The 25,226-nt window shown below is 35.6% G+C and overlaps 1 protein-coding gene across 1 annotated transcript; it reads right to left on the bottom strand.

Moving 5' to 3' along the window:
* Positions 1 to 4,662: 4,662 nt before the first annotated feature.
* Positions 4,663 to 21,797, bottom strand: LOC145093402 (ubiquitin carboxyl-terminal hydrolase 14-like). Its single transcript, XM_079031521.1, has 4 exons — positions 21,683 to 21,797; positions 21,495 to 21,613; positions 21,210 to 21,272; positions 4,663 to 4,792 (listed from the first exon to the last, which is right to left on the bottom strand). The coding sequence occupies exons 1-4, from the start codon at positions 21,714 to 21,716 to the stop codon at positions 4,763 to 4,765; spliced, it is 246 nt and encodes an 81-aa protein (XP_078887647.1). The 5' UTR covers positions 21,717 to 21,797; the 3' UTR covers positions 4,663 to 4,762.
* Between the last annotated feature and the right edge of the window lie 3,429 nt (positions 21,798 to 25,226).

Here is a 25,226-nt window from a genome sequence, read left to right as displayed (position 1 = left end):
TTTTTGCTATGGAAATAAAAAAAGTGTTTAATCAAGTCATTATTAAGGAAAATACTATATATATATAGAATTTATATTTTAAGTAGATCTAAGTCTATATTTATTATGAATGTTATTTAAATTTATAATTACTCATATAATACATGTGTTTTAACCTGGTATTGAATAATATCGACCCAATAATATGACCTAGTATCCATCCGACACATTAAAATCAAGGGTTGTCGAAGCTTCCTTAATCGATACACACTTTATTTGAATATGTGTTTTGCATGTGTCGATCTCAATTAAAGGATTCTACTAATATTATAAGCCTTTATCCAATTATAAAAGCTAACCATTCAAATTAGAAAACTTATAGATTTGTTCAGCATTCAGTCATTAGCTTTGTGAAACGAGTCGTTGTTAAGGTACCTTTCCGATGTTTGTATGGTGGGTTGTCTTTTAAGTTAAACTTCATGGTTGGACTGATGAAAATCATCCTCAGAAAGATGTTGTTTTCTAAGAAGATGAAGTTGAATAAAATGAAATCATTATACCAAGTCCAGCCGATACAGACAATTATGATGATTACGAAATGTCAAGCAACGGTTCAGATAATGAAAATAATATTGATGAAGAAGGTGAAATTTATGAGGATGATGATGATGGTATTCCTGACAACGAGGGTACTTATGAGTATAGTATATCGAGCAATGAAGAGAGAAGAGGATGAAGAAGAATAGGAGGAAGAAGATAATGACTAGTTGTTTTTGTGTTTAATCATTTTTTGATGAAGTTAATTTGTAATTTGGTTTAATATCAATACATAAATGTAAACTAGGAAAAAAGCTCGGGCTTCGCCCCGGGATGTTTTTTTGTGTTTTTTATGTCAAAATGTAAAACTATTGACTGTAAAGCCCAAGAGTATCAAAGTGGCTAAAGAATTGTGGAAAAAACCTAAATGTTTTTCGAGTATATTGTGCCAAATGTATAATTTTTTACAATAAGGACTAAAAGTGTCAATGTGGCTAAAAAATTGTGGCAAAAATCTACAGTTTTTTTTTGTGTTTTTTTTACCAAAATGTAAAAGTATTGTTTCCAAGAGCCAAAAGTGTCATAGTTACCAACCAATATGGCAAAAATCTTAATGCCTAAAAAGTTTGTATTGCTAACTCTTTTGTGCTTATATATATATATATATATATATATATATATATATATATATATATATATATATATATATATATATATATATGTTATTTTTTCTTTTCCATTTCCAGAATCAAAATTCCACTATTACCTATAATAGGTTATAATATTTGAATAATGTGTTTTGACACAAATATCCTTAGTATTCACATATTTGGAATGATTTCAATGGCACTTTGGTCTTTTTGCACTCTAAAGCGTTAAGGCGCCATCATACCTCTGACGTCACACTGGCGTTATCAGTTCTTCAGCCATTCAGAACGTCTCAACTTTTCCGGACGATAAATCTCCATACACACACACTATGTCACACCCCGAAACCGATGGCGGAAACATTCCGGGGCGGAGGACGTCATGTAGTATCACAACCAATGTACATAGTAAGCATAGTAAACATAACCATTACATTACATAGAAGTATTTACATTTGTTTGAAAGCAAGTTATACATGATTATAGATATATACATCCAAAATGAACAAAAGTAAAGACATGACTTCGACACGCTCCGTCTTTTCCAAAAGATCGCGGGGTACCTGTTGATTGTGGACCTGAGAATACAAGCAGTTTGAAAATCAGCATAAAGCTGGTGAGTTCATAAGCGGTTTGTTTTCTGGAAATGAACGAGTTTTGCTTTAGTTTTCTGAAAACAGTTGTTATCCAAGAAAATCCAATATTTTCTTATAAGAAAAGTCTAGTTATCCAATGTTACACAATTTGGTTAAGAACAATTAAGTTATCCCAGGAAAAACCCTTATTTTGCTAAAAGTTGGTTATCGATCCGGAATGCAGTGTACAAGTATCTAGCATACTTAAAGTGTTTGTGAAAAGTTTCCTGAAAACCTGGTTATCCTTGAAAAGTACATTAGTTTTACCACGTATATAAAACTAATAAGTAAGTAGAAAAGTTTTCGTAATCTAAGTTGCGACTTCCATAACCATACAATAGACTAGATAAGGCTCAGAACGGGGCCAATATCATTTTATGACTTTTTTCACCCTTGGACCTTTCGGTCCAACTGTAGCTAGCAGCCAGGTGTGGGGTTGTCAATCCCATATAGATCTATACACTCAAGTCACGCTCTCCCTTCAGGAGATTCTCGTTACAGGGGTAGTCCTACACTCTCATATCTAGGGGGAGTGTTACCAAGGACGTGTCTCCAATCTTAAGATTAATGAATTTTTTTATTGGTCCTTCACTCTCGTATCTAGGGGTAGTGTTACCAAGGACGTTAGAAAATCCTGTTTATTAGTCCTTCACTCTCGTATCAAGGGGAGTGTTACCAAGGACGCTAGAAAATCCTGTTTATTAGTCCTTCACTCTCGTATCAAGGGGAGTGTTACCAAGGACGTTAGAAAATCCTGTTTATTAGTCCTTCACTCTCGTATCAAGGGGAGTGTTACCGAGGATGTATCAGAAGTTCTGAGGTTAATGCTTTTAACAGTAATAATGTGGAAATCATTTGTGAAATATAAAATATAGCATTTTATAATGAGTTTCACAATTAGCGTGAAAACTAACTCTGCAAGTTAAACGGTTGGTTAATACGGTTTCCTGTGTTAAAAGCATACAAAATAAGAAACATTTCATACGAAATAATAAGTTTGAGTACAAGATAGTCCTGTACTTTTGCTTGTATCTCCCTGAAAACATTGAAAACACGGAAAAAGGGTAGGGATATGAACTCACCGGACGAGAAATGTGTCGGTTGGATGCTAAGTGTCAGTTCGGGGCTTGAGTACATGCGAGGTTCCTATGTAATATGAAGAGATACATAATTGTATCTAATTAGACTTTGAAATACCAAATAAGTAAGACAATACACTCCGAGACGCGAAAACACTCTATTTCAAGTGTTAAGAGTGACCCAGGTAGCATCTAAGGATATGTAGGGCCTAGATAAGGAGTTTACTCTTCAAGAGTAAGCCCTTAGGGGTGTTTACGGTCTAAATACCATATCCCCATGAGTTTACGGCTGTAAACTCATGGGTGGTGTGCTTTTGGATGTTTAAAGGTCTTACAATGCACAAAGGAAGGTACTAGGGTTGATTCCATGGCTTAGGAAGTGATCGGGACTTGAATTGACCTTGGAAAAGGAGTTTACGGTTCTTGAAGGACACTTGGGGATTTTACTACCATAAACACATGAGTTTATGGCCGTAAACTCATGCTTGTCCATGAATCATGTGATTTGGTGGTTGTAGGTTAAGCATACAAGGTTCTAGACCCAAATCTAAGTCATACAAGGTGTAAGGGTACTCAAACACCCCATTTAACATGTTTACGATTTTGGGAGACCTTCCCAAACCGTAAACTCAAGTGTGACACATTTGTATATGTTTTGGTGCATCTCATGAAGGAATATAAGGTTCTAGGCACTCATGGAAGCTTTTGGAGGTGTTTAAGGGGCAACTTAACACCTTAAAAGGTGTTTATGGTCTTTGAAGATGTGTTTACGGTCCAAAAATGTTCTTGGGCCGTAAACTCATGTTTACTACCCAAATGATGTGATTTTGGTGCTCAAATCCCGTACATGCAAGTCCTTAAGCCATATCTAAGCACTAGAAGGGACTTGGAAGGGTTTTGGGGCTTCAAAACCCCTTTAAGGGACTTTACGGTTTTGGGAGGTGTTCCCAAACCGTAAACACAAGTTCTTGATGGTTTTGGGTGATTTAAACATAGATTTGCATGATAAACAAGCTTAGAAACATGCTAGGATAGATTACTTACCACTTTGAAGCTTGAAAGGGGTGTTTTTGGCTCAAATTCGAGTTTTAGAGAGAGAGTAGAGAGAGAAAATTTATGAGGTGGGTAAAAAGTCTTTAAAAGATGACCACTCAACCTTTATATAAGGGTTGGGTTTTAGACCTGGTGGAAATCTACCCGATATTGACGTTAAACGGAGTTTAAAATTTTACCCGATTAATTTGCCGTAATTATGACTTAGTCATAATAAAAAGTCGCAATTTAATTAATTTAAACTAAAGTTAACGGAATAATTCGAATACGAACGGTTTTATTAACGGGAACAGTTTAAAGTGACAGAATAAATTACGGGTTGTCACACACTAAAACCCCCAAATCGTCAAAGGGTAATCGTTCTTAAAATCAATTTTCTCCAATAATAGACACTCCTGTACTCCTCGCGACTAGATCATCATAAAGTAAGTTTTTTTTCCATACCCTGTTACACTGTTTTTCATAGTTACGCTTATTTATTAAAAAAGAATTGAAAACAACTACTCCAATGTCGATTTTGTAAGTAGAATGTCGAATACTATAAGTCGCCGTTCGTTAGATGGTCTCCCATTAGATATTTTGAGTCGGATATTTGTAGTTTTAGGGTCAGAATCTACGAAAGACATCGTCTCTGCAAGACATTGGTAATTCTCAATAGTATCATAACAGTTGAATAGATAGTAAAGAAAGCAAACGCAACCATCATAAATATAATTTAAAAAGTTACATTGTTGATTGTATTAAATATTTCAAAAGAAATTACATTATGATGATATAATATGTTTGAAATTGACGCATTAGCGTCCCTTCCCAAAAGCAGTTGTTACCTGTATTACTGAATCCTTGAGAAACACAAGTAGTTCTGAAAAAAAATGTCAACAATTAAGTTGGTGAGTTCATAAGCATATTTGTATAAGAAATGTATGCCTTTTTGTATAAAGTGACTGTGTTTGTATCTAGAAAATCCAATATTTTCCATAAATGAATAGTAGTTTTTAAATGATTTGAAAACGAAATGCATAAGTATTTTCCATGCCTAAAATAGTGTAAGTAGCTTTATATATGTAGATATAATCACTAAGGCGTTTGATAGCCTCATAAATCAAATGTTTTAATACTTCATGTGAGTTTTATAACCGTACTATTGACCAGACTGCCTGTTACAACGTTCTTCAGGCATTGGAATGATATGACATTTGTCACCCCAGACCTGTCGGTCCAACGGTAGCTAACAATTTATGTGCGGGATTGTCAATCCCATATAGATCTATACACAACTATCACGTTCTCCCTACAAGAGATTATAGTATATAATACAAGACTTGAAATGCGTAAGTTAAAGTACATGAAGTAAAATGTCTCACAAAGTTTGTATCAAATAAAGTTACGTATGAAAAGTCTATTGTTCTTGTATATGTAAGTATTTCCTTTCTATAGTGTTTATAGAGTGTAAAATATCATGAACATCTCATAAACTATAGCTATTATAGTTTTCCAAAAAAATGTATTTCAATTTCATGATAAACCTTAATGTGTGACTAACTTTGTTTGTAAAGTATAACATTTGTAAAAATGTTATACTATGTATTTAACATTGATACACCAAATATGGATAAAGTATTTGAAACTATATGTAACGATTTGCATTCTAACATAAGATTTTCTTGCATTTCACTTGTATTTCTCCCACTAAAAATATAGTAAAAGCGTGAAAATATGGGGGCATGAACTCAGCTGGAAGGATTGATGATTTAAAGAAAACGAGACTTTTCGCGGGCAGCACTTCGACCGGAAGAAAGTGAGTTTCTCGGGTATTTCGGAGCTTTGAACCTTCATCGGGACTTAGATTCGTAACAGGGGCGTCGGGGTAGTATGAAGGGGCTCGGAAGTGAAAAAGTGGGAGAGAAAGGAGGTAAAATAGCAAAAATGGTCGGCACCCGCACATCCCTTTTATAGGGGTGTGAAAGGCTTCGTATGTTGGGTGTACTCCGGAGTTACGCAGGGAGTAACGCCTCCGCAGCCCGTACGTTGGGCGTACCCTCGTACGCGAGGCGTACGTCATGCTTGACGCCTTCCTCGTCTGTCGGACTTTCGATGGGACAGGCGTAGAGGGGCGTAGGGGAGACGTGGCTGATCCGAGGCCCTGTATGGCTTTGTTGGGCGTACTCCGAAGTTACGCGGGGCGTAACCCTCCTCGGTTTGTGTGCCACAAACTTCTAAAATGCGTAACTTTCGCATACGAGCTCCGTTTTTGATGTTCTTTACATCCACGCGTAGTTGAAAATATACTCTACAACTCTTGTTTAGACTTCGTCGGCTAATTTTGACTTTATTTTTAATTATATATTTTTAATAGTCAGGACACGAAAAGTCCGTTACAAATCAACAACTTCTTCATCCGATGTCCGTTTTCGTCTGTCTGTTGTATTACTATTGTCAAGATCTTCAACTCTCGTTTAGGTTGTGTCGGCTAACTATCGCTCGTTCTCTATTTCGAGCTTTTAGCTGTCTACCGCTACTCCAAAAGTTAGAAAAATCCTAGCTTCCTCATACGAAGTAAGATTTGGACGTTCTTTTTATGTATGTTTCACGGTTTAATGATGACCACGACATTCGTTTAGTAGTGTTTTACGCTTAATAGTGTTTTACCGGTTTTGCTGCGGATTTTCGATTGATCATAACTTCTTTGTTAAAATTTGGATTTTTGTGTTCTTTTTATTTCTGAAAACCTAGTTACAATATCTATTAATTTATGTATCCTAATTGAGACTTTTGAACATTTCATTTCTGATTCTATTTTTATTTATTTATTAATTCAAAATAGATTACAGTACTTGACTTATGTCATTACATTGACTTGAAATATCGGATTGTCACATCATCCCCCTATTAAGGAGAATTTCATCCCGGAATTTATTTTAAGACAAGTATTTATGGACTAGGGAAAAGATGTGGGTATTTTTGTTTCATCTGACCTTCTCGCTCTCAGGTGTATTCAGGTCCTCGCTTTGCATTCCAGCGGACCTTCACAATGGGTATGCGACTTTGTTTTGTTCTTTTAACTTCCCTATCCATGATTTCTACTGGTTCTTCTAGAAAGTGGAGACTCTCATTGATTTCGATTTCGTCCATAGGGAAGACGAGGGTCTCATCGAACAAGAATTTCTTTAAGTTTGACACATGAAATGTAGGGTGTATGTTATTGAGTTCTTGTGGTAATCGAAGCCTATATACTACTGGGGTGATCCTGGAAAGGATCTCAAATGGTTAGATATACCTTGGATTTAGTTTCCCACATTTTCCAAAATGTATTAACTCCTTCCATGGTGAGACCTTCAATAGAACCCGGTCTCCAACCTGAAATTCCAAGGGCTTCCGTCTTTTGTCCGCATAACTCTTTTTTCTGTCTCTTGAAGCTTTTAGCCGTTCCCGGATTTGGAGAATCCTCTCGGTCGTCTCTCTGATGATTTTTGGGCCGGTGAGAGTGCTTTCAGGTACTTGTCCTTTAGCTAGTTGCGTGTCACCTACTTCGGCCTAGCACAAAGGTCATATGTACTTGCGATCGTAGAGAGCTTCGAATGGAGCAAGCTTGATGCTAGTGTGATAGCTATTTTTATATGAGAACTCGACTAGTCGTAAATGGGTATCCTAGACCTTACCAATATCGATCACACAAGCTCTTAACATATCTTCCAAAATCTAGATGGTCCTCTCACTCTGACCGTCGGTTTGGGGATGGTAAGAGGTACTTATGTCTAGTATCGTCCCTATAAATTTTTGTAGTGACTGCCAGAATTGTGAGGTGAATCTACTATCTCTGTCGGAGATAATGGATATTGGTACACCATGCAGTCGTACAATCTATCTGTCGGAGATAATGGATATTGGTAGGAAGTGCGCGGATTTGGTTAATCTGTCGACGATCACCCAGATGATGTCAAGTCCACCCGCTGTTTTGCTCTATCAACTCTTGCCATTTTTCTTCTAATAAAAGAGATTTATGATTCAACGTATGACACCACATGCGGATGAGATCTCTAAATACTATGTCAGTGAATTATAGTTTAAGCCCACACTATCATGAGACATTACAATCTTACTAGACTACAAGTTGATGTGCTATTCTGCTCGAAGTTAGCTACTGATGTCAAAAAGAGAATCAAGATTACATTATTATTTATAGGGGGAGCTCAATCCAAAAGCCTTCAACATTCAGCTTATAAATGAGAAGACATTTAGTTTTGACATTATCAGATAGGGAGATTGTAATGTCACGCCTTATGATTTGATGAGTCAAACACATGACACGTAGATCAATTAGTGTCAGTGTCTACAAGTCAATAACACCAGTGTCTCAAGTTCAACAACGTCAGTACTTAGTATAGTTATTCGATTTTAATCTCTTGTATATTAGGCAGTTATTAAATACAAATAGAGAATAGATATCGTATTAGTAATCTTTGTGACAAGGATCTGATCTTTATTATAGATTAGACGCAATCCCTCTAATCAAGGAATATACATGTGTAGATTAGTATATAAATACTACATTAGGGAAAACTCTAATGTGGTGACTATGATTGTGGCTTTGTATCAATTGTCTATGTGACAAACACATATTCTTTTTAAAGACAAAACCTCTTTTCTAGGTGAAAGGAAAAAACTGGAAAACTCTTGTGTTGTTTACTTTCTGTTGATAATTTTGCTTAGATTAGTTTTACGTTTCTTATTCACACTTGAAGTGTTCGATCAAATACAAAACTTCAATGTTTATGATAAATAATTTTAAGTTTGTTGATGAGTTTAATTATGTTTTCATAATCTTTTACTCTTGATTAACATGAATCTTATCATCTTGTGAATTGCAAAATTGTAGGACTAATATTTTAACCAAAACCTAGGGTTAAATAGAAAAGTGGGTAAGTAAATTTAGGAGCTAATATATGAGGACCAATCATATACTGAATGGATTTAATTAACCAAATATGTCAATCCATTATAAGTCTAATGTAACTCAAACCGAACACTGGAAAATTTGTTAGTTTATTCGCTTGATCACTATAGGAAAGAACTTATTTGCTAAAGGATTAGGTTAGTTAACATTAATCTGGTCATCTTACGAATCGGTAACCTATGAAGAATTAATCCATTTCACTTCCATTAAATCAACCATAATAGCAAGTATATCGAATCTAAACGAAAGTCTCTCATTTATCATGATTAAAATCGTCTTTTGTGTTTCTTGCTTTTGGTTTTGCATTTTGTTTAATTAGTTGATAAATAGTTTCTTTCTAAGTTTTAGTTTGATTAATTAGGTTTCTAGTCTTGCAAAACTAGACAAAAACCCATTTTCTATTATTAAATAGTAATTTGGGTAACTTAGTAGATAAAATTAGCTAATAATTATGTTCCCTATGTTCGATACCCGACTATTTGTGCTATTCTAGTTTTGACTAGGTACACTACCTTAGGAGTAACCATGTCGTGTCGTTAATCACCACGTCGTGGTTATCAAGCAGTTAAGTTTTTTATTTTTTGTTTTGTTCTTTTGACATATTTCATTTTTTTTGTTTCATTGATTTATGACCCGAGGATCAAAAACACCAATTATACCACCGTTTGACGATACTGAGTCAGCATAAGAAGAAAACAACCAAACTTGGAGAATCAAGCAAAAGGAATCTAGAAAGCGAATTCGAAAGTTTTGAGAAGACTCCTAACAAAAAGGAATCAGGTTACAAGCTACAAAGCAAACCCGAATCACACAAAGTAAGCAAACCCAAAAGCGAGCGCAAAAACAACATGGCAGACATTGTTGACATGACAATGGAAGCATACAAGAGATGGATTCATGAACACAGCAGACCAGGACTTGTGCAACCCAGGATTCCCAACACAAGTAGCTTTGAATTAAAAGGACACATACTTGCTTAATTGAAAAACATACGATTCCATTAGAAAGACCACGACGATGCTTACAAGCACATTGATGTGGTCAATGATATCGCCGACTACTTCAACATACCATGCGAGACGGTTTTACTAAGAATATTCCCCATTATTCTTAAGGGTGCAACAAAGCACTGGCTAAAGGCACTCCCACCTGGCACAACAACAACAAGGGCACAAATACGTGAAGAGTTTATACAACAATTTTTCCCGCTTTCAAAGGTTTCTAAATTGAAAAAGGCCATTGAAAATTTCGAGCAAAACATGGGAGAGTCTTTGTATGAGGCATGGGACCGTTATAAGGGATTTCTTAAAAACTGTTCTAAAACGATCTAAATATCCAACAAGAAGTAACCATCTTTTGTGATAGGGTAGACGTAACAACTAGGCAAACACTTGATTCTTAAGGGTCAGTCACAAAGAAAATATCGGGCGTATTCAAGCAGCTATCTGAGGAATTCTCTGAACATTCAAGAGAATATTATAACCCTCGACAAGATGTAACTATAGGAATCGTGAATTCCAATTTAGATGACATGGCTACAGTCTTGGCAATATTGCATAATATGGATAAAAGGATGACAAAACTGGATCAAACAGTCCATGCAATACAAGTGGGGTGTGAAAACTTTAACAGGCCACATTTAACCAAAGATTGTGATCTCGATGAAAATGGAAACCGAAATGCCCAAGCTTGTTATTTGAGTGCTGACCGTTATGACAAAGACCCAAGAAAGCCCAAAAGAAGTGGTTACCTTATGATGAGTATAAGAAAGCCAAAGGCTTCTACCAAAAAGAAGAACCAGCCCCTGAGAAGAAACTCGATTTTCAGGCAATGACTGCTCGTTTTGTTGTCGCATCAGAAAAGAGACATGATGATACTGAAGTAGTACTTAGAAATTATTAATTTTCAATCATGAACATTGAGCAAGAAATCAGGCAACTATCGAAGCAATTCAAGGAAAGATTACTAGGCACACTTCCATGCAGCACCGAAAAAACCCAAGAGGGGCTCACATCAAGGCCATTAAAATGAGAAATGGAAAATTTGTTACCCATTTGACTCCTATTACTAATAATAACATCGATGTTGTGCAGGAAGGGCGAGAAGCAGGTCAAGAAAAAAGCACTGAGCAGTCACCACGATGTGGTGAGGACACAATGGCGTGGAGAAGATCTGAAAATAAAAATACTAAACTAGTTAAGCCATAACGTCTACCGCTGCCTTTTCCCAGTAGAGGAAAGCAAGATAAAAATGCTAAAGACTACCAGAAGTTCCTAGAGCACATCAATATCTCGTTCATTGAAGCCTTAGCTCAAATGCCAAAATACGCAAATTTCCTTAAGGCTCTTCTAAAAGAAGATGGAGGAGGTATCTAAAGTGGTACTAAACGAAACCTGATCAGCGGATATGTTGAACATGCTACCAAAGAAGATGGGAAATCCATGTAGTTTAACACTTCCAATCCAATTCAGAAATCTAGCCACAAGTTATGCTCTAGTAGATTCAAGAAGCTTGACCTCCCAGAACCAAGACCAATTCACATGGACATCCACTTAGCAAACAAAATGGTGACCTTGACAAGGGGTATTTGTGAAGATTTATTAGTTAAAATTGACAAGTTTGTTTAGTTTCCTGCAGATTTCATTGTTGTAGATATAGAGGAAGACGATCAAGTGCCAATTGTTCTTGGAAGGCCCTTTTTGAGCACCGCCCACACCTTGGTAGATAAAATAGATTCCAAACTCACTCTTCGAGTTGGGGAAGAAGTTGTAACTTTAAGGGTTAATATGGAAATAAAACATTCAAGAATAAGTGATGACATGGCTTTTTCGGTAGGATGTGTTCGATGAAAGTTTTGAAAAAGAGCTTGGAGGATGGAAGGAAATGGAAACTGAGGGTTAAATGGTTCTACAAGAAGGTGACTTTGTTGGCGAACATGATTCTTAAGAACTAGAGAAGCTACTAGAAGAAAGTGATTATAGTGAACTGAAAAAGGCAATTGAAGACCCACCACGACGTTGTAATAAGACCACGTCGTGACATTCTGATTTTACTCGATTTGACGAGAAAAGTAACGACACCACGACGTGGAAAGATGCTCGTGTTGTGGTCTCTAAACAAAAACTAAAAATCGAGTTAACATATTTTCCCAAACAACTCGATTATGCATTCTTGGAAGAAAATGAGCAAAAGCCAGTCAGCATGGCAGCTGATCTCACACAAAAAGAGAAGGAAAGCCTAGTTGGAGTACTCAAGAAATGAAAGAATGCAATCGCATGGAAGATCACCGATATCAGGGTCATTAGCCCCTCATATTAATTACATAAAATTATTTTGGAAGAGGGAGCTAAACCAGTGGTACAATTCCAAAGAAGATTAAACCCGAACATGAAAGTAGTAGTCAAGTAAGAGGTTGTGAAACTTTTAGATGCCAAAATTATTTACTCAATATCGGATAGCCAATGGGTAAGGCTGGTTCACGTGGTACCTAAAAAAGGAGGTATGACGGTGGTGACAAGTGAAGAGAACAAGCTTATTCCTACGAGAACGGTAACCGGATGGCGAGTGTGCATCGATTATCACAAATTAAATGATCCCACTTGCAAAGACCATTTTTCTTTACCCTTTATTGATCAAACACTCGAAAGATTATCCGGTCACCTTTATTACTTTTTTCTAGATGTTTTTCTGTATATTTTCAAATCGCTATTGATCCTCAAGACCAAGAAAAGACCACGTTCACTTGCCCAAGTGGGACCTTTGCTTATCGTCGGATGCGATTCGGGTTATGCAACGCAGCAGCCACGTTCCAAAGATACATGATGGCTATTTAACACAATATGGTTGAAAATTTTATGGAACTTTTCATGGACGATTTTTCTGTTTTTGGGTCTTCTTTTGATGATTTCTTGTCCAACCTCGACTTCATGCTTGCTAGATGTGAAAATACCAACTTGGTATTAAATTGTGAGAAGTGTCATTTCATGGTTGAAGAAGAGATTGTCTTGGGACATAAAGTATCCAAATCGGGGATAAAGGTGGACCATGAAAAGGTTGTCACTATAGCTAAATTTCAACCTCCAACAAATGTGAAAGAGGTAAGAGGTTTTCTAGGCTGTGTGGGATTTTACCGCCAGTTTATAAAAGATTTTTCAAAAATTACTAGGCCATTAACCCAACTTCTTTTAAAAGGTGCCACATTCAAATTTTCAAATGAATGTCTTGAATCCATTCAATTATTAAAAGAAAAGTTAACAAATACCTCGATAATGATCGGGCAACATTTCTTCCTGAAGCGAGATGCCCCAAAATAGCATCCAAGTTTGTGAAGTATTTGACACTTGGGGTATCAGTTTTATGGAACCATTTTCGGCTTCTTAAGGGAATAAATGCCCACTAGTAGCAGTTGATTATGTCTCAAAATGGGCAGAAGCACAAGTCTTACCAATAAACGATACTCGTATGGTAGTAAAGCTCTTAAAAAGATTGTTTTCTCGTTTCGGTGTACCAAAGGCACTAATAAGTGATCGGGGAACTCACTTTGCAAATAAAAATCTAGCTAAAGTGTTACAAATATATGGTGTACACCATATATTTGCAACATCCTACCATCCACAAATAATTGGGCAAACCAAAGTCACAAATCGGGCATTAAAAAGGATTCTTTAATGATCAGCCGGTAGCCACAAGAAGGAGTGGTCGGAAATACTAGATGATGCGTTGTGGGCATTTCAAACCGCCTTTAAAATACCAATTGGCAATACATCTTATAGGTTAGTCTATGGAAAGAATTTTCATTGTCGGTTGAAATTGAACTCAATGTGTATTGGGCTTTGAAGACATGCAATTTTGAGATAGTCGAATTACAAACCAATCATCTAATGTAAATGAATGCCCTAGAGGAGTTAAGAAATGAAACTTTTACAAGATCTTTGATCTACAAATTCAGGTAAAACAAAGAAATGACATGATGTTAGGTTGAGAGGATGTAAGGACTTCCAATTATGGCAAAAGGTTCTCCTTTTCAACTCAAGAATGAAGCTTTTTCCCTGGAAATTGCAAACACAATGGAACGGTCTATTTATTGTGAAGCAAGCATTTCCACACAGAGATATAGGGTTAATCACAAAATATGGAACTACTTTCAAAGTTAATGGTCATCAGGTGAAACATCATGAAGAGAGGATGCCAAATGAGGAAAACAAAGGAGAAATCGTGAAATTGGCGGTCGCCACCACAATGTAGAGCGGGAAGAAGCCCAGCTCACGGCTCCCCAAAAAGAAGCGCTTGCAGGAGGCAACCTGTGATTTGGAATTTGTGTTTTTTTTCTTTCCTTTTCTTTTATTTTCTAATCTTGTTTTGTTTTGTTGATTTTTCACATCTCTTAATTTTTTTTGGATCTTGTTGACAGGACAAGCATGGAATAAGTGTGCGGTGGAAGTGGAAGTTTTCATGAACATTTTCCCACAAACAATTTTTTGAGTATATTACAAGAATAGTCCCTATGGTTTACGGTAATTTGCGCGTTTTGTCCCTAACTTATTTTTTTTTAACTCAGAAGGTCCTTACTGTTTGTTTTTGTTATGCGATTGGTCCCTGTCTTACCTAAAAATACTATTTTGCCCGTGATTTGTTAATTTCTTTAAATAAACACAACCTCAACCCCACCTCCCTCACCTTACCTTACCTACCCCACCATTTTTATCTATTTAAATAATAGTCTTTTTAAGTAAGGCAGGGACCAAGCGCGTAAGAAAAACAAACAATAGGGACCAAACGCATAACAAAAACAAATAGTAAGGACCTTCCGAGTTAAAAAATAAGTTAGGTACCAAACGCGCAAATTACCTCAAACCATATGGACTATTTGTGTAATTTACTCTAATTTTTTTTATTTACCACAACGTGGTGGAAGAAACCACGACGTGGCGACTTCACAGTTAACATCTGAATAATTTTCAAACAATGACCACGACAAGATGGTCCTCATCGCGACATGGTGTTTTAAACGGAGTAAATTTTTTTAAGGTTTTTAACCCTAAAAGTAAACTATTTTTCACTTTCGTCTTCCCGACACAACGTTTTTGCGCCTCCATGACCTCTGTCACTGATTTTTCTTCCGATTTCTAGTTTTACAGGAACAAGAGTATGAATTTTTAGTCCTAAACTGTGTATATTTCATAGACTAGTGAGTATATCGCACCAATTTACTGATTCAACTGTTTTTCCGGATTTCAGAAACTTAAAACTCCGAATTTGGTTTGATTGGGGGTGGGTTTTCATCGTTTTCTCCATCAATCATTCACAAAAACATGTATTTTGATGGCCTAAGCAAACCCCTGAACTTGATTTTAGTTGAAATTATCTGAGTTAATTCAATTTTAGTGGTTAATTAATGTTTGACAGTTCTTTGACCGCGACAATGTGTCGTGGACCTCGTCATGGTGACCGTTCCTTCATATTATTTCAACTGAGTTTCCTTCTAATCCCGAACTGGTTGTTAGTATTGTATTGGTTGTTGCATGTGCAGATCATGAGGGGTACAAACCAAAGGAATCAAACCCAAGGAAGTCGTACCAATTTTCCTTGGTATTCTTTTCCAAATATAGTCACAGCAGAAGTCATGGTACAATTTAGTGATAAGTTGGCTTGCTTAAGAGGAAGAAGAGTGCATATCCCAACTGAAATTAATTGGGATTGGATGGAAGAAGTTGGATTATCGGATGCGTTGGAACCCTACCTAACAAAGGCTTTTGACGGGGTGCATGGCGATTTGTTCGCACGGGTTGGAGAAGACTTTTTCGGATACAAGAGCTTGTTTATAAGGAGTTATGCATGGAGTTCCTGGCCAGTATTTGTATCCGCAAGAAGAAGGGAGTTCATGATAGGCAAAATATCACTTTTTGTTTAAGAGGGGAGCAAAGAGAGTTGAGTTTGGCAGATTTTGCATTGAGGACGGAGCTCTACTTACCATCAGAACTGCACACTAAGTCTTACACTGAATTTATTTCTCATTGTCTCAATTCCAGTGAAGAGTTCAAAGAATCCAATTATTGGACCACTATTGCCAATAGGGTCTACCAATCGAAAACTGCTCAAGAAAGTGACATTCGGTCACCAATCTTTCGCCTCTTGCATTGGCTAATCACTAACACTATCAATCAAAGGCAAGAGGGAGATAAAGTCCCGATTTTAGATGTCTTCTATCTTTGGAGCCTTATTTATCTAGGGTATTGGTGGATATTCCTTGTAATGTTGTCGATTTTCTAGGCAACCGAGCAGGTAAGGATCGTTAAGGGACGCCTTTGTATGGTGGCATGTTGATCACTAGATTGTCCAGGTCTTTGGGGTTTTCCAAAAAAGCAAATCCATTATTCTTACTATGGAAAGGGGTAATGCTTTTAGTCCCCTTCTTCTCAAAAGAGCCAATATAGTGGTTGATAAGAGGTTTGGTAACTACTCAATCCGAATGATAAACCAAGAGAGCAACCAGGGCAAAGAGTGAGATAGAGACCCGGCGATGTCGAAGAAGAACCCCATGTTATTTCTACTGAAGATAAGGTACCGATGAATCCCTATAATGTTGCCATGCGTCGATATCTTGATAATTTAGGAAGAGGTGGCAACTACACCAATATGCACCGCGATCTACTGATGCAACATATGAATATTCAACGTTCAAGTGCATATCCGGTTTCATACCCCCTCCATCCCAACTTAGGATGAACTTTGTGCGGAACAACATGGTGGGGCCGGAGGAAGTGGAGGTGGAGCTGAAGAGGAGTGATTTATCCATTTATTTTGATTATTTGAGTGGTTTTTAAGACATTTTTATTTCTATTTGTTTTTGCTTGGTTTGTTTAATTTTTCGTTTTCTAGGATTATGGTATTATTTAGGATTTGAGTATTTTTTTTTTTTGATTTGTTTCCTTTTATTATTGTTTATTGTCTCTAGATTTCGCAAAATATCAAGTTTGATGAGCGGAGCATATTTAGTGAGGCTTTGATGAACTTAAGTGAGGGGTTAGGAACACAGTGAGAGAAACAAATTTAAGCCTAGAGAGCGTTTATTTGATCACAAGATTTGAAGAATCACACTCATTAGTGACCAAAATTTAGTGAAGAAATCTGCTTTCCGAACGAAATTTTGCACTTTTAACGCATACCATGACCTGGTCAACATAACCACGACGTGGTGATGGTCTCGAGTTCAATTTTCGAGTACTTTTCCTAAGCCTAATGAAGTACATTATTTTCAACTATAAAATATCTATTCCATAGCAGTCAAATACTTCTATATTTCCACATATTGGCGAGCTATTCAACACACAAGAAACACGAACGAGATCGCAACTTCTATCCCAAGGGAGTTTGTTCCTTTTTCTAGCTATTTACTTTTATGTTTTGCATAGTATGCAATGGGGAAAATGCATAAAATAAGTGTGGGGTGGTGGGTTGATTGCTTTAGAGTACAAGCATTAGATTTTTACAAAAATTCCATTATCATAAAAATTGCTAGTTTTGACAATATGAATTCACATAAACTTGAAATAATAGTTTAATTTAGGAAAATCTAGCCAATCAGAAAATTTTTGCTAGTATTCTGTGGGATGATCCGATGAGAACCCAAATGTTTACCTGAGTCAACACATGTTACAGTGTATTTGTGGCTTCCCATTCTCAGTGAAAAGTCATGAGATATGAAAGATAATCTAGTAGTTTGTACGATGTAATAAGTTTTGTAGCATGTACCTGAAAGTCATTGCACTGAGACTAATACCTCTAACCAACAAAGATTGAAGTTAAGATCCTTTCTTAATGATGTAGGATTTAAGTGAAAAAAAAGAGTGAGATAAAAAAAAGAGAAAAATTGAAAAAGTTGAAAGAATTTTGGAGCTATCAAAGTATGAAAATCAAAAGACCAAAAATTTCGAAGAATTAAAAAATGAAGATACCAAAAATCAAACAAGAAGTTGTTAAATTCAAATAAATCGAAAAGAAAATACCCAAGAAGAGATGAATTCGAAGAGCACCTTTGTGGTATCGAAGTTGTAATTCTTTCTAGATCATATGTATGCTTGGTTAGTTTAACCAAAAATAACTTGAGGTTAAGAAAGATTTCTGAGGATGGGTTCTCAGGGTTGTATAAATGAGTGTCGTATAAACTAAGGGGTGAATGTTCATAAGGATTGTGAGTATTTAGGAATGAGAAGTTTTTAAGAATTATAAATGGATTGTTTTTATGGATTGTTTTTATGCAATATTGGTAAGTTAAAAATTAGTTTGCTTAGGGGCAAGCAAAGATTAAGTGTGGGGTATTTTGATATGTGCATATATATATATATATATATATATATATATATATATATATATATATTACATCATATCTTTTTATTTTTATCCATTTTTATACTAATTCTAAAACAAAAGACACTTAATCTATTATATGTTGTGATGTAGAAGCAAAAGACAAGTTTAGGTGCAAAAAGCAAGCTAGAAGCTGGAAGCTAGGAATTTGGATCAAGGCTAAAATAAAGAAAAGTATCCTTACCACGACGTGTTGACATTACCACAATGTGGCGCTTTAAATTCTAACGATGAACCTCGAGGACTTGCCGATTAGGTGATAAACCAAAAGATCACGTCGTAGTGGACTTGGCATGACGTGGTGAACCGACTTCGAGAAAATATATATATATATATATATATATATATATATATATATATATATATATATAAGGCACATTCCTCCAAAAAACTAACTTTGCTAGAGCTTTAGTTGACTTTTGAAGGCCAAGAACGTTACTTGGAAGCTTGGAGTTGTAGAAGATCGATTAGAAGCTTGACTTTGAGAGGTTTGAGGCAAAACTTATTATATTTACTTATTCTTCTTGTGTTTAAATCATGGATTACAAGTGGAATTCCGTTTTTACGTGTTTGTTTGCTGAAGTTACGGGCTAAATACCCTAACTTCCGTTTAGACTAGATTACTTACTTATTTATGAGTTGATTTATGAATTTGATTATGATAAGTTGGTTATTTGTTATGTTAGATTATCAAAGAACCTCTCTATGTTTATGATAACTACTTTTCTACTTATTGTTGACTTTAATTAAGTTTGCATGACCTTTCAATCTTGATTAACTTGAATCTTATGATCTTGTGAATTGCAAAAATGTAGGACTAGTGTTTTGACCAAAACCTGGGGTTATATAGAAAAGTGGGTATGTAAAGGTAGGAGCTAATATATGAGGACTAATCTTATACTAAATTGATTTAATTAACCAAATAGATCAATCCATTATAAGTCTAACATAACGCAAACCGAACACTAGGAAATTTGTTAGTTTATCTGCTTGAGCACCATATGTAAGAACTTATTTGCTAAAGGATTAGGTTAGCGAACATTAATCTAGTCATCTTAGGAATTGGTAACTATTTAATCCATTAAATCTAACATCCAGAAATCAGGTATAACTATTTAATCCCTCTTCTTTTCCAAGTTGTCAAAACTAGTCCATGGAAGAATATTGTAGCAAATGAGTTCGCTGGGTGTACTGAAGAGTACACTGCGCGTACTCATGAGCGTGATCTTGATGCAGATACTACCCAGTACGCTGGGCGTACTGGGCTCAGACATGAAACCCTAAATGGGACTTGAGCAGTATAAAAGGAATGCTACGGCCTCCATCCCAACCACCATTTCCAGTAAGTGAAACCCTAAGAGAGCTAAACCTTCGTTCTAAGCTTGTGTGTGTGTTTTTTTTAGCTTGGAAGTGTCTATGTGTGCTTGTGAAGAAGAAGAGAGGGCCTTGAAGAGGAAATCTTGGAGTTCAAGCTTCTAGATCTGAGCTAAACTGAGTAGGGAGCTTCTCACAAAGGTAAAAAGCTTCAAGGTTTACCACTCTCTGGTTATGAACTTCATATAAGAGCATTTTTAGGGTTTAAGTCCCAATGGTGGAGACTTTTTGAGCAAAGGAACTCCATGGACCTTGATCTACCCAATTTCAGTGTACTTTGTGTTGATGTGATTGGTGACCTTTACAGCCATGCAAAGGCTTAAAGGTTTCGACTTTATGGCTTAAGAGACGGCAGAGTGCTTGGATCTGAGATTTGAGCTTATGTATTAATCTATTCTGACCAAAAACCACGAAAGTATGAAACTGGAACTTACGATGGGCGTAATCCCAGTACGCGTCGCGTAGGGGGTCGAGTACCCTGATTCTGGATGATCGCGGAGTACGCCCCGCGTACAGAGCCAGTACGCGTAGCGTAACTCCCTACAGTTGACTTTTGTTGACTTTTAGGGTTTGGTCAACGTGTGGACTTTTGGACCATTAGAGGGGTAAAATGGTCTTTTAGCATTCTGAGAGAACATAGGAAGGGATTGGTCTTGCCTTGAGAGGCATTATTGATTTGAGATAATTACTTTATGTAATTAGGCGGGAGCTAGGTCATTGTTTCGAGTTCGGGGATATCGAGCACGTGAGTTACTATACATCATATGAGGTGAGTCTTCTCACTATACATTACATTGAATGGTATCTATGTGTAGACCGGAGGATCTTATATGTATGTGTATGTTTAAAATTATGTGCATTGTGTTATATGTATGCTATGTGTTATATAGACCGGACTAGAGGGTCCAACGACTGATGAGGCCTAAGGGTCCTCGATCAGACCGGACCGAAGGGTCCAACGAGTCAGACCGAACCGCAAGGTTCAACGAGCTAGGGGACTGGAGTGTCCCGCTGAGACACAATGACCGGAGGGTCATACCGAGTTATAGCCTCGAGTGGCTTATGTGTTGTATGTGGTATTTTGGGGAACTCACTAAGCATTTATGTTTACCGTGTTATGTGATATGTGTTTTCGGTACTAGCGGGGTTCACGGGAAGGTGTCGGCATGATTTGTACACACTGATAGACGATTTTGTATTTGAGATTCTGGGATATGTTTTGTCGTGATAACATTTGATACACTTGAGTTTTGAGATGATTTGTATGAGACATGTTATGTTTGAAAAATGACAAATTGTTTTGAATTTTCACGTTATTACAAGTTGGTATCAGAGCCTTGGTTTGAGGTATTCAGATGCACCTTCGGGCGTATGTGAACTCAAACTGAGGATTTGAGAAAATCTTTCATAAAAGAAACAATTTTTCTGAAAAGAGTAAAAGATTTTGAGTAAAGCAAAAAGGAGCAGCGTGTACGATCAGCCAGCGCCCGAACGGTGATTTCCCAAAATACTCTTATATTATGTGTTATCAGATATTATATGATGTGTTATGCATGCTAGAGTAGGCTACCCACAGAAATCTTACTAGTTTGTATACGCCCGAAGGGTGATTAAAAATCCAATATGTTGCTTTCTCAATATCACCACCCTGTCAGGTAAGAATTACAAAAATCAGATTGACTAACTTTTTTTATATTGTATGAATGAAAATACAAGAATATTGTTTTTATCTTTTTCCAATCAAACCATAAAATTTTATGATAATTTTCACCTTTTCACAATGATTTTGTTACATCATGTCATGGTCCTTTTCCAAATTAATTGTAACTTATAACTAAATTAGTATTTTTTTAATGTGTCAGATATTTACCACCGATGCCTTTAAAGACTTCTTAGATACTTCTTCAAATCCATACAAAACCAACATAGCAATCTTTGATGGATCAACATCATTGTTTCCCGCCTCTTTCTGAATTGGGGCATCAATATCTGAAAAATGGCAAAAAGGTAATTATAGAAATACCAAGATGGTGAAATTGTCTAAGAAAAAGTAAGAACCTAGATCATCCATGTGGGAGAGCAACCAGTCCATGGACTCTTCCACCCCAACATTTGAAGTATTAATTGCAGCCTTTTGGCAATGTCTTTATTTGCCATATCTTTTCAGAAAAAAAAAAAGTCGTTGGCTTAACTACTCTCTCCCATGCTTCCTTTTTTCGAGGAATGTATCAGACCTATCAAAGTAGAAGGGATGAATGTGAAAACCTTAATCAATGCACACAGAACGCCATGGGGAAATCATTGGCAGACAAGGGGATTTGGGTTCGTTGCAGCGATGAAGAGGAAGCATGGATGAGTTGACAGGTCGTTGTACAAGAAGGGAAGAGTCGCGCTCTACAATTGATGTCGTTGGTAGGATATTCTTTGTCGGCATCTAAATTTTTAATCGGTGTTTTTGATTGTGAAATTACTCATAAAACCCCAGGTGGTGTTACAGTCGTTTTTGAAGGTTCTTGAAACAAAAAAAGATCGATCCTCCAACATGTCTTCTTGAATTAAAGCCAAAAGATATGGAAAACTTTTGGGTGTCCCTGAATGAACCCTATTATCAAGATTCTTGAATTCTTCTTCTTCTTTGATCACCACCAAGTAAGAAACTTTTTCAACTGAAATCGCATGTAGGAATATGATTATTATATTACCAAGTTATGAATCATATAGAGATTCTTATTCGCAAAATTGATGTATTGGGAAATAATAAAATCAAGTAGGTGAGGAAACACAAACACGAAGCAGTGATTGAACTGCTGTTAATCTACAAATAGCAATAACGAATAACGGAAAGCGTGATAAAAATTGAACCTTTGTAACAAAAGAAGCAACAATAATTTCATATTGGAAATACTCGGATCTCTTAATCTCGACATCAAATAGAATTTAACAAAGTCAATAAATCCAATCGAATGATAGTTTCAAAACCCTAAATCAATCTACTGAAAATTGAAAGCTGAGGCACTTTTTCCCCAATCAAAAAGTTAATTAGATCTGTTTGATTGGAGATTACACTAATTAAATAAAAGGATATTTAACTTACTGAGTGGATACGAAGAATTTACACAGGACTGCCTCCTTTGTTTTGAATTGTGCCGAAAATTACCAATAAAAAATCTTCTTTCTCTATATCACAATTGCTTAAAAAAAAGGGAAATCTTCATAAAAGTCCCAATATTTACAGAAAAGTTACACTTTAGTCCTAACATTTTTTTTTGAACGAAAAAGTCCCGAAAACCGGCAAAAATTTACAGTTTGACCCTTTTTGACCGGTTGAAACCGGTACCAAATTAATTTGGGACTATTTCGTAAACTAATCCAAAATATTGGGACTTTTCTGTAAACAAAAAATATTAGGACTTTTCTACAAACAGAACCATTATTATTATTATTATTATTATTATTATTATTATTATTATTATTATTATTAAAGAAATATAAATAAGAATACTATTTTTTGAACTTGTTAGTATTAATATTATTACTAATACATATAAATGAATTTAAGTGAAAAAAAAATAATATTAATGACATTGTTTAAGGGTGAATGTGGAGGAGATGTTGATGCTTTTAGCATTGAAATCATAAATGTTTGCTTGTATATTTTTACTTTGTTATGGTCATTTCACATTTGTTGTTATTGTTTTCAATTCAGAATAATAATACGTAACAATTTAAAAGAAGTTACATATTTGTAAAATTATTTATAAATAGTTTAAGCTAGAAGGATTTCTCACTTTGTATATAAAAATGTTTAAGGTGGATGGATTATTTTTCAAATTCAACAGATCCACTACAAACATCTACATAGGTAGCCCATATCAAAATTCAAAAATATTAATTACAATATCTTGTTTAATAAAAAGTAATAGGACATGTTTTTTGGATTAATACTTTTGAATTTTGATTAACACTTTTGAATTATTCCTATTACTTTTTATTAAACAAAATATTGTTATTAATACTTTTGAATTTTGATATGGGTAACCTATGCAGATGTTTGTAGTGGATTTGTTGGATTTGGAAAGTAATTCTTCTACCTTAAACAATTTTATATACAAAGTGAGATTAAACTATTAATATGCAACTTCTTTCAAATTGTTAAGTATTAATATTCTAAATTGAAAACAATAATAACAAATATGAAATGACCATATACAAAGTAAAAATATACAAGTAGACATTCACGATTTCAATGCTAAAAGCATCACCATCTCCTTCACCTCAACCCTTAAACAATGTCATTAATATTAGTTTTTCATTTAATGCATTTATATGTATTAATAACAATATTAATAATAACAAGTTCAAAAAATAGTATTCTTATTTATATAATAATAATAATAATAATAATAATAATAATAATAATAATAATAATAATAAGGGTTCTGTTTGTAGAAAAGTCCTAATATTTTTGTTTATAGAAAAGTCCTAATATTTTTCGTTTACAGAAAAATCCCAATATTTTGGATTAGTTTATGAAATAGTCCCAAATTAATTTGGTACCGGTCAAAAAGGGTCAAACTGCAAATTTTTGCCGGTTTTCGGGACTTTTTCGTTCAAAAAAAAAATCTTGGGACTAAAATGTAACTTTTCCGCAAATACTGGGACTTTTCTGAAGATTTCCCTAAAAAAAACCCAAAGAACGCATCAGGTGCAAGATACACACGCATCACGCAAAGGGACTGCATTAGGGTGCATCTTGGAAATCGCATCACATCACTTACATGATGTGTTTTCTGAAACACCTTAGAGCGCCTCACGCATCACAACAATGCAGATGTTCTTTTTTAAGGCATGCTTTTTTAAACCAAGGATCTTTGAGGAGGTGAACTGAAAGCTATGGGGCTAGGTTTCCTTTACGATTCTTAGGTTTGATGAATTGTGTTAATCGAACGAGATATTGGTTGAAATCGGACCTAGGGATTGTAACTACAACAAAAAATCACGAGAAACCTTCATCGCCGGCGAGGTGGATGATGGAAGAGATATTGTAGATGGAAGAGAAAGTGGAGGTGGAAGTGAACGAAAGATGGAGACGGAACCAACCCTAAATCGCCATCACAGGTTTTCAACTTTTCTAATTTTTTGGGAATTCCTTTTCCCGATGCTACTAAAGATGACGATGTGCGCGTTTCATTAAAATCAAACGACATGATTTCACGTCACAGTTTTTATGATAGGTGCCCTCCGTGGTTTTTTTTTGTAACACTAATTTTAGGGCACGCAAAAATATGCATCCTAAATCCTTCAAATTTTAGGAGAACTGACATTATTTTTTGGGCACACACTTTTACGTATCATAAAACATCGAGTGTCATGGTTCGTGTGTCATTAAAGGGTATTTTTCTATTAGTGAGCCACACCGCTCAAGATGTGTCTACAATATATGTAGTCTTCATTTTACTGTTCAAGATGTGTCATCGACATATGTAGTCATTATTTTGCCAATTTCACATACTCCTTATTGTTTCCAAAACTTCATCTTCAGTAATGTTTGTCTAGTGCGGGGAATTCAAAACATAAACGAATTTTAACGTTGTGAGGAGAA

This window comes from Lactuca serriola, chromosome 3 (assembly GCF_051521515.1).
Source record: "Lactuca serriola cultivar US96UC23 chromosome 3, Lser_US96UC23_V15, whole genome shotgun sequence".
In the NCBI taxonomy this organism is placed as follows: domain Eukaryota; kingdom Viridiplantae; phylum Streptophyta; class Magnoliopsida; order Asterales; family Asteraceae; genus Lactuca; species Lactuca serriola.
The sequence above is the reverse complement of the archived record's forward strand: the minus strand, read 5'-3'. Positions and strand labels throughout refer to the sequence as shown.

What these genes read in the sequence shown, in the direction of transcription:
- LOC145093402 (XM_079031521.1), bottom strand. Translation starts at nt 21,716, where the DNA reads ATGGACTGGTTGCTCTCCCACATGGATGATCTAG. An exon ending in AGTCTTTAAAGGCATCGGTG is followed by an intron (nt 21,273 to 21,494) that starts GTAAATATCTGA and finishes CTTACCTGACAG; the next exon opens with GGTGGTGATATTGAGAAAGC. An exon ending in CTTCGGGCGTATACAAACTA is followed by an intron (nt 4,793 to 21,209) that starts GTAAGATTTCTG and finishes ATTTTTTTTCAG; the next exon opens with AACTACTTGTGTTTCTCAAG.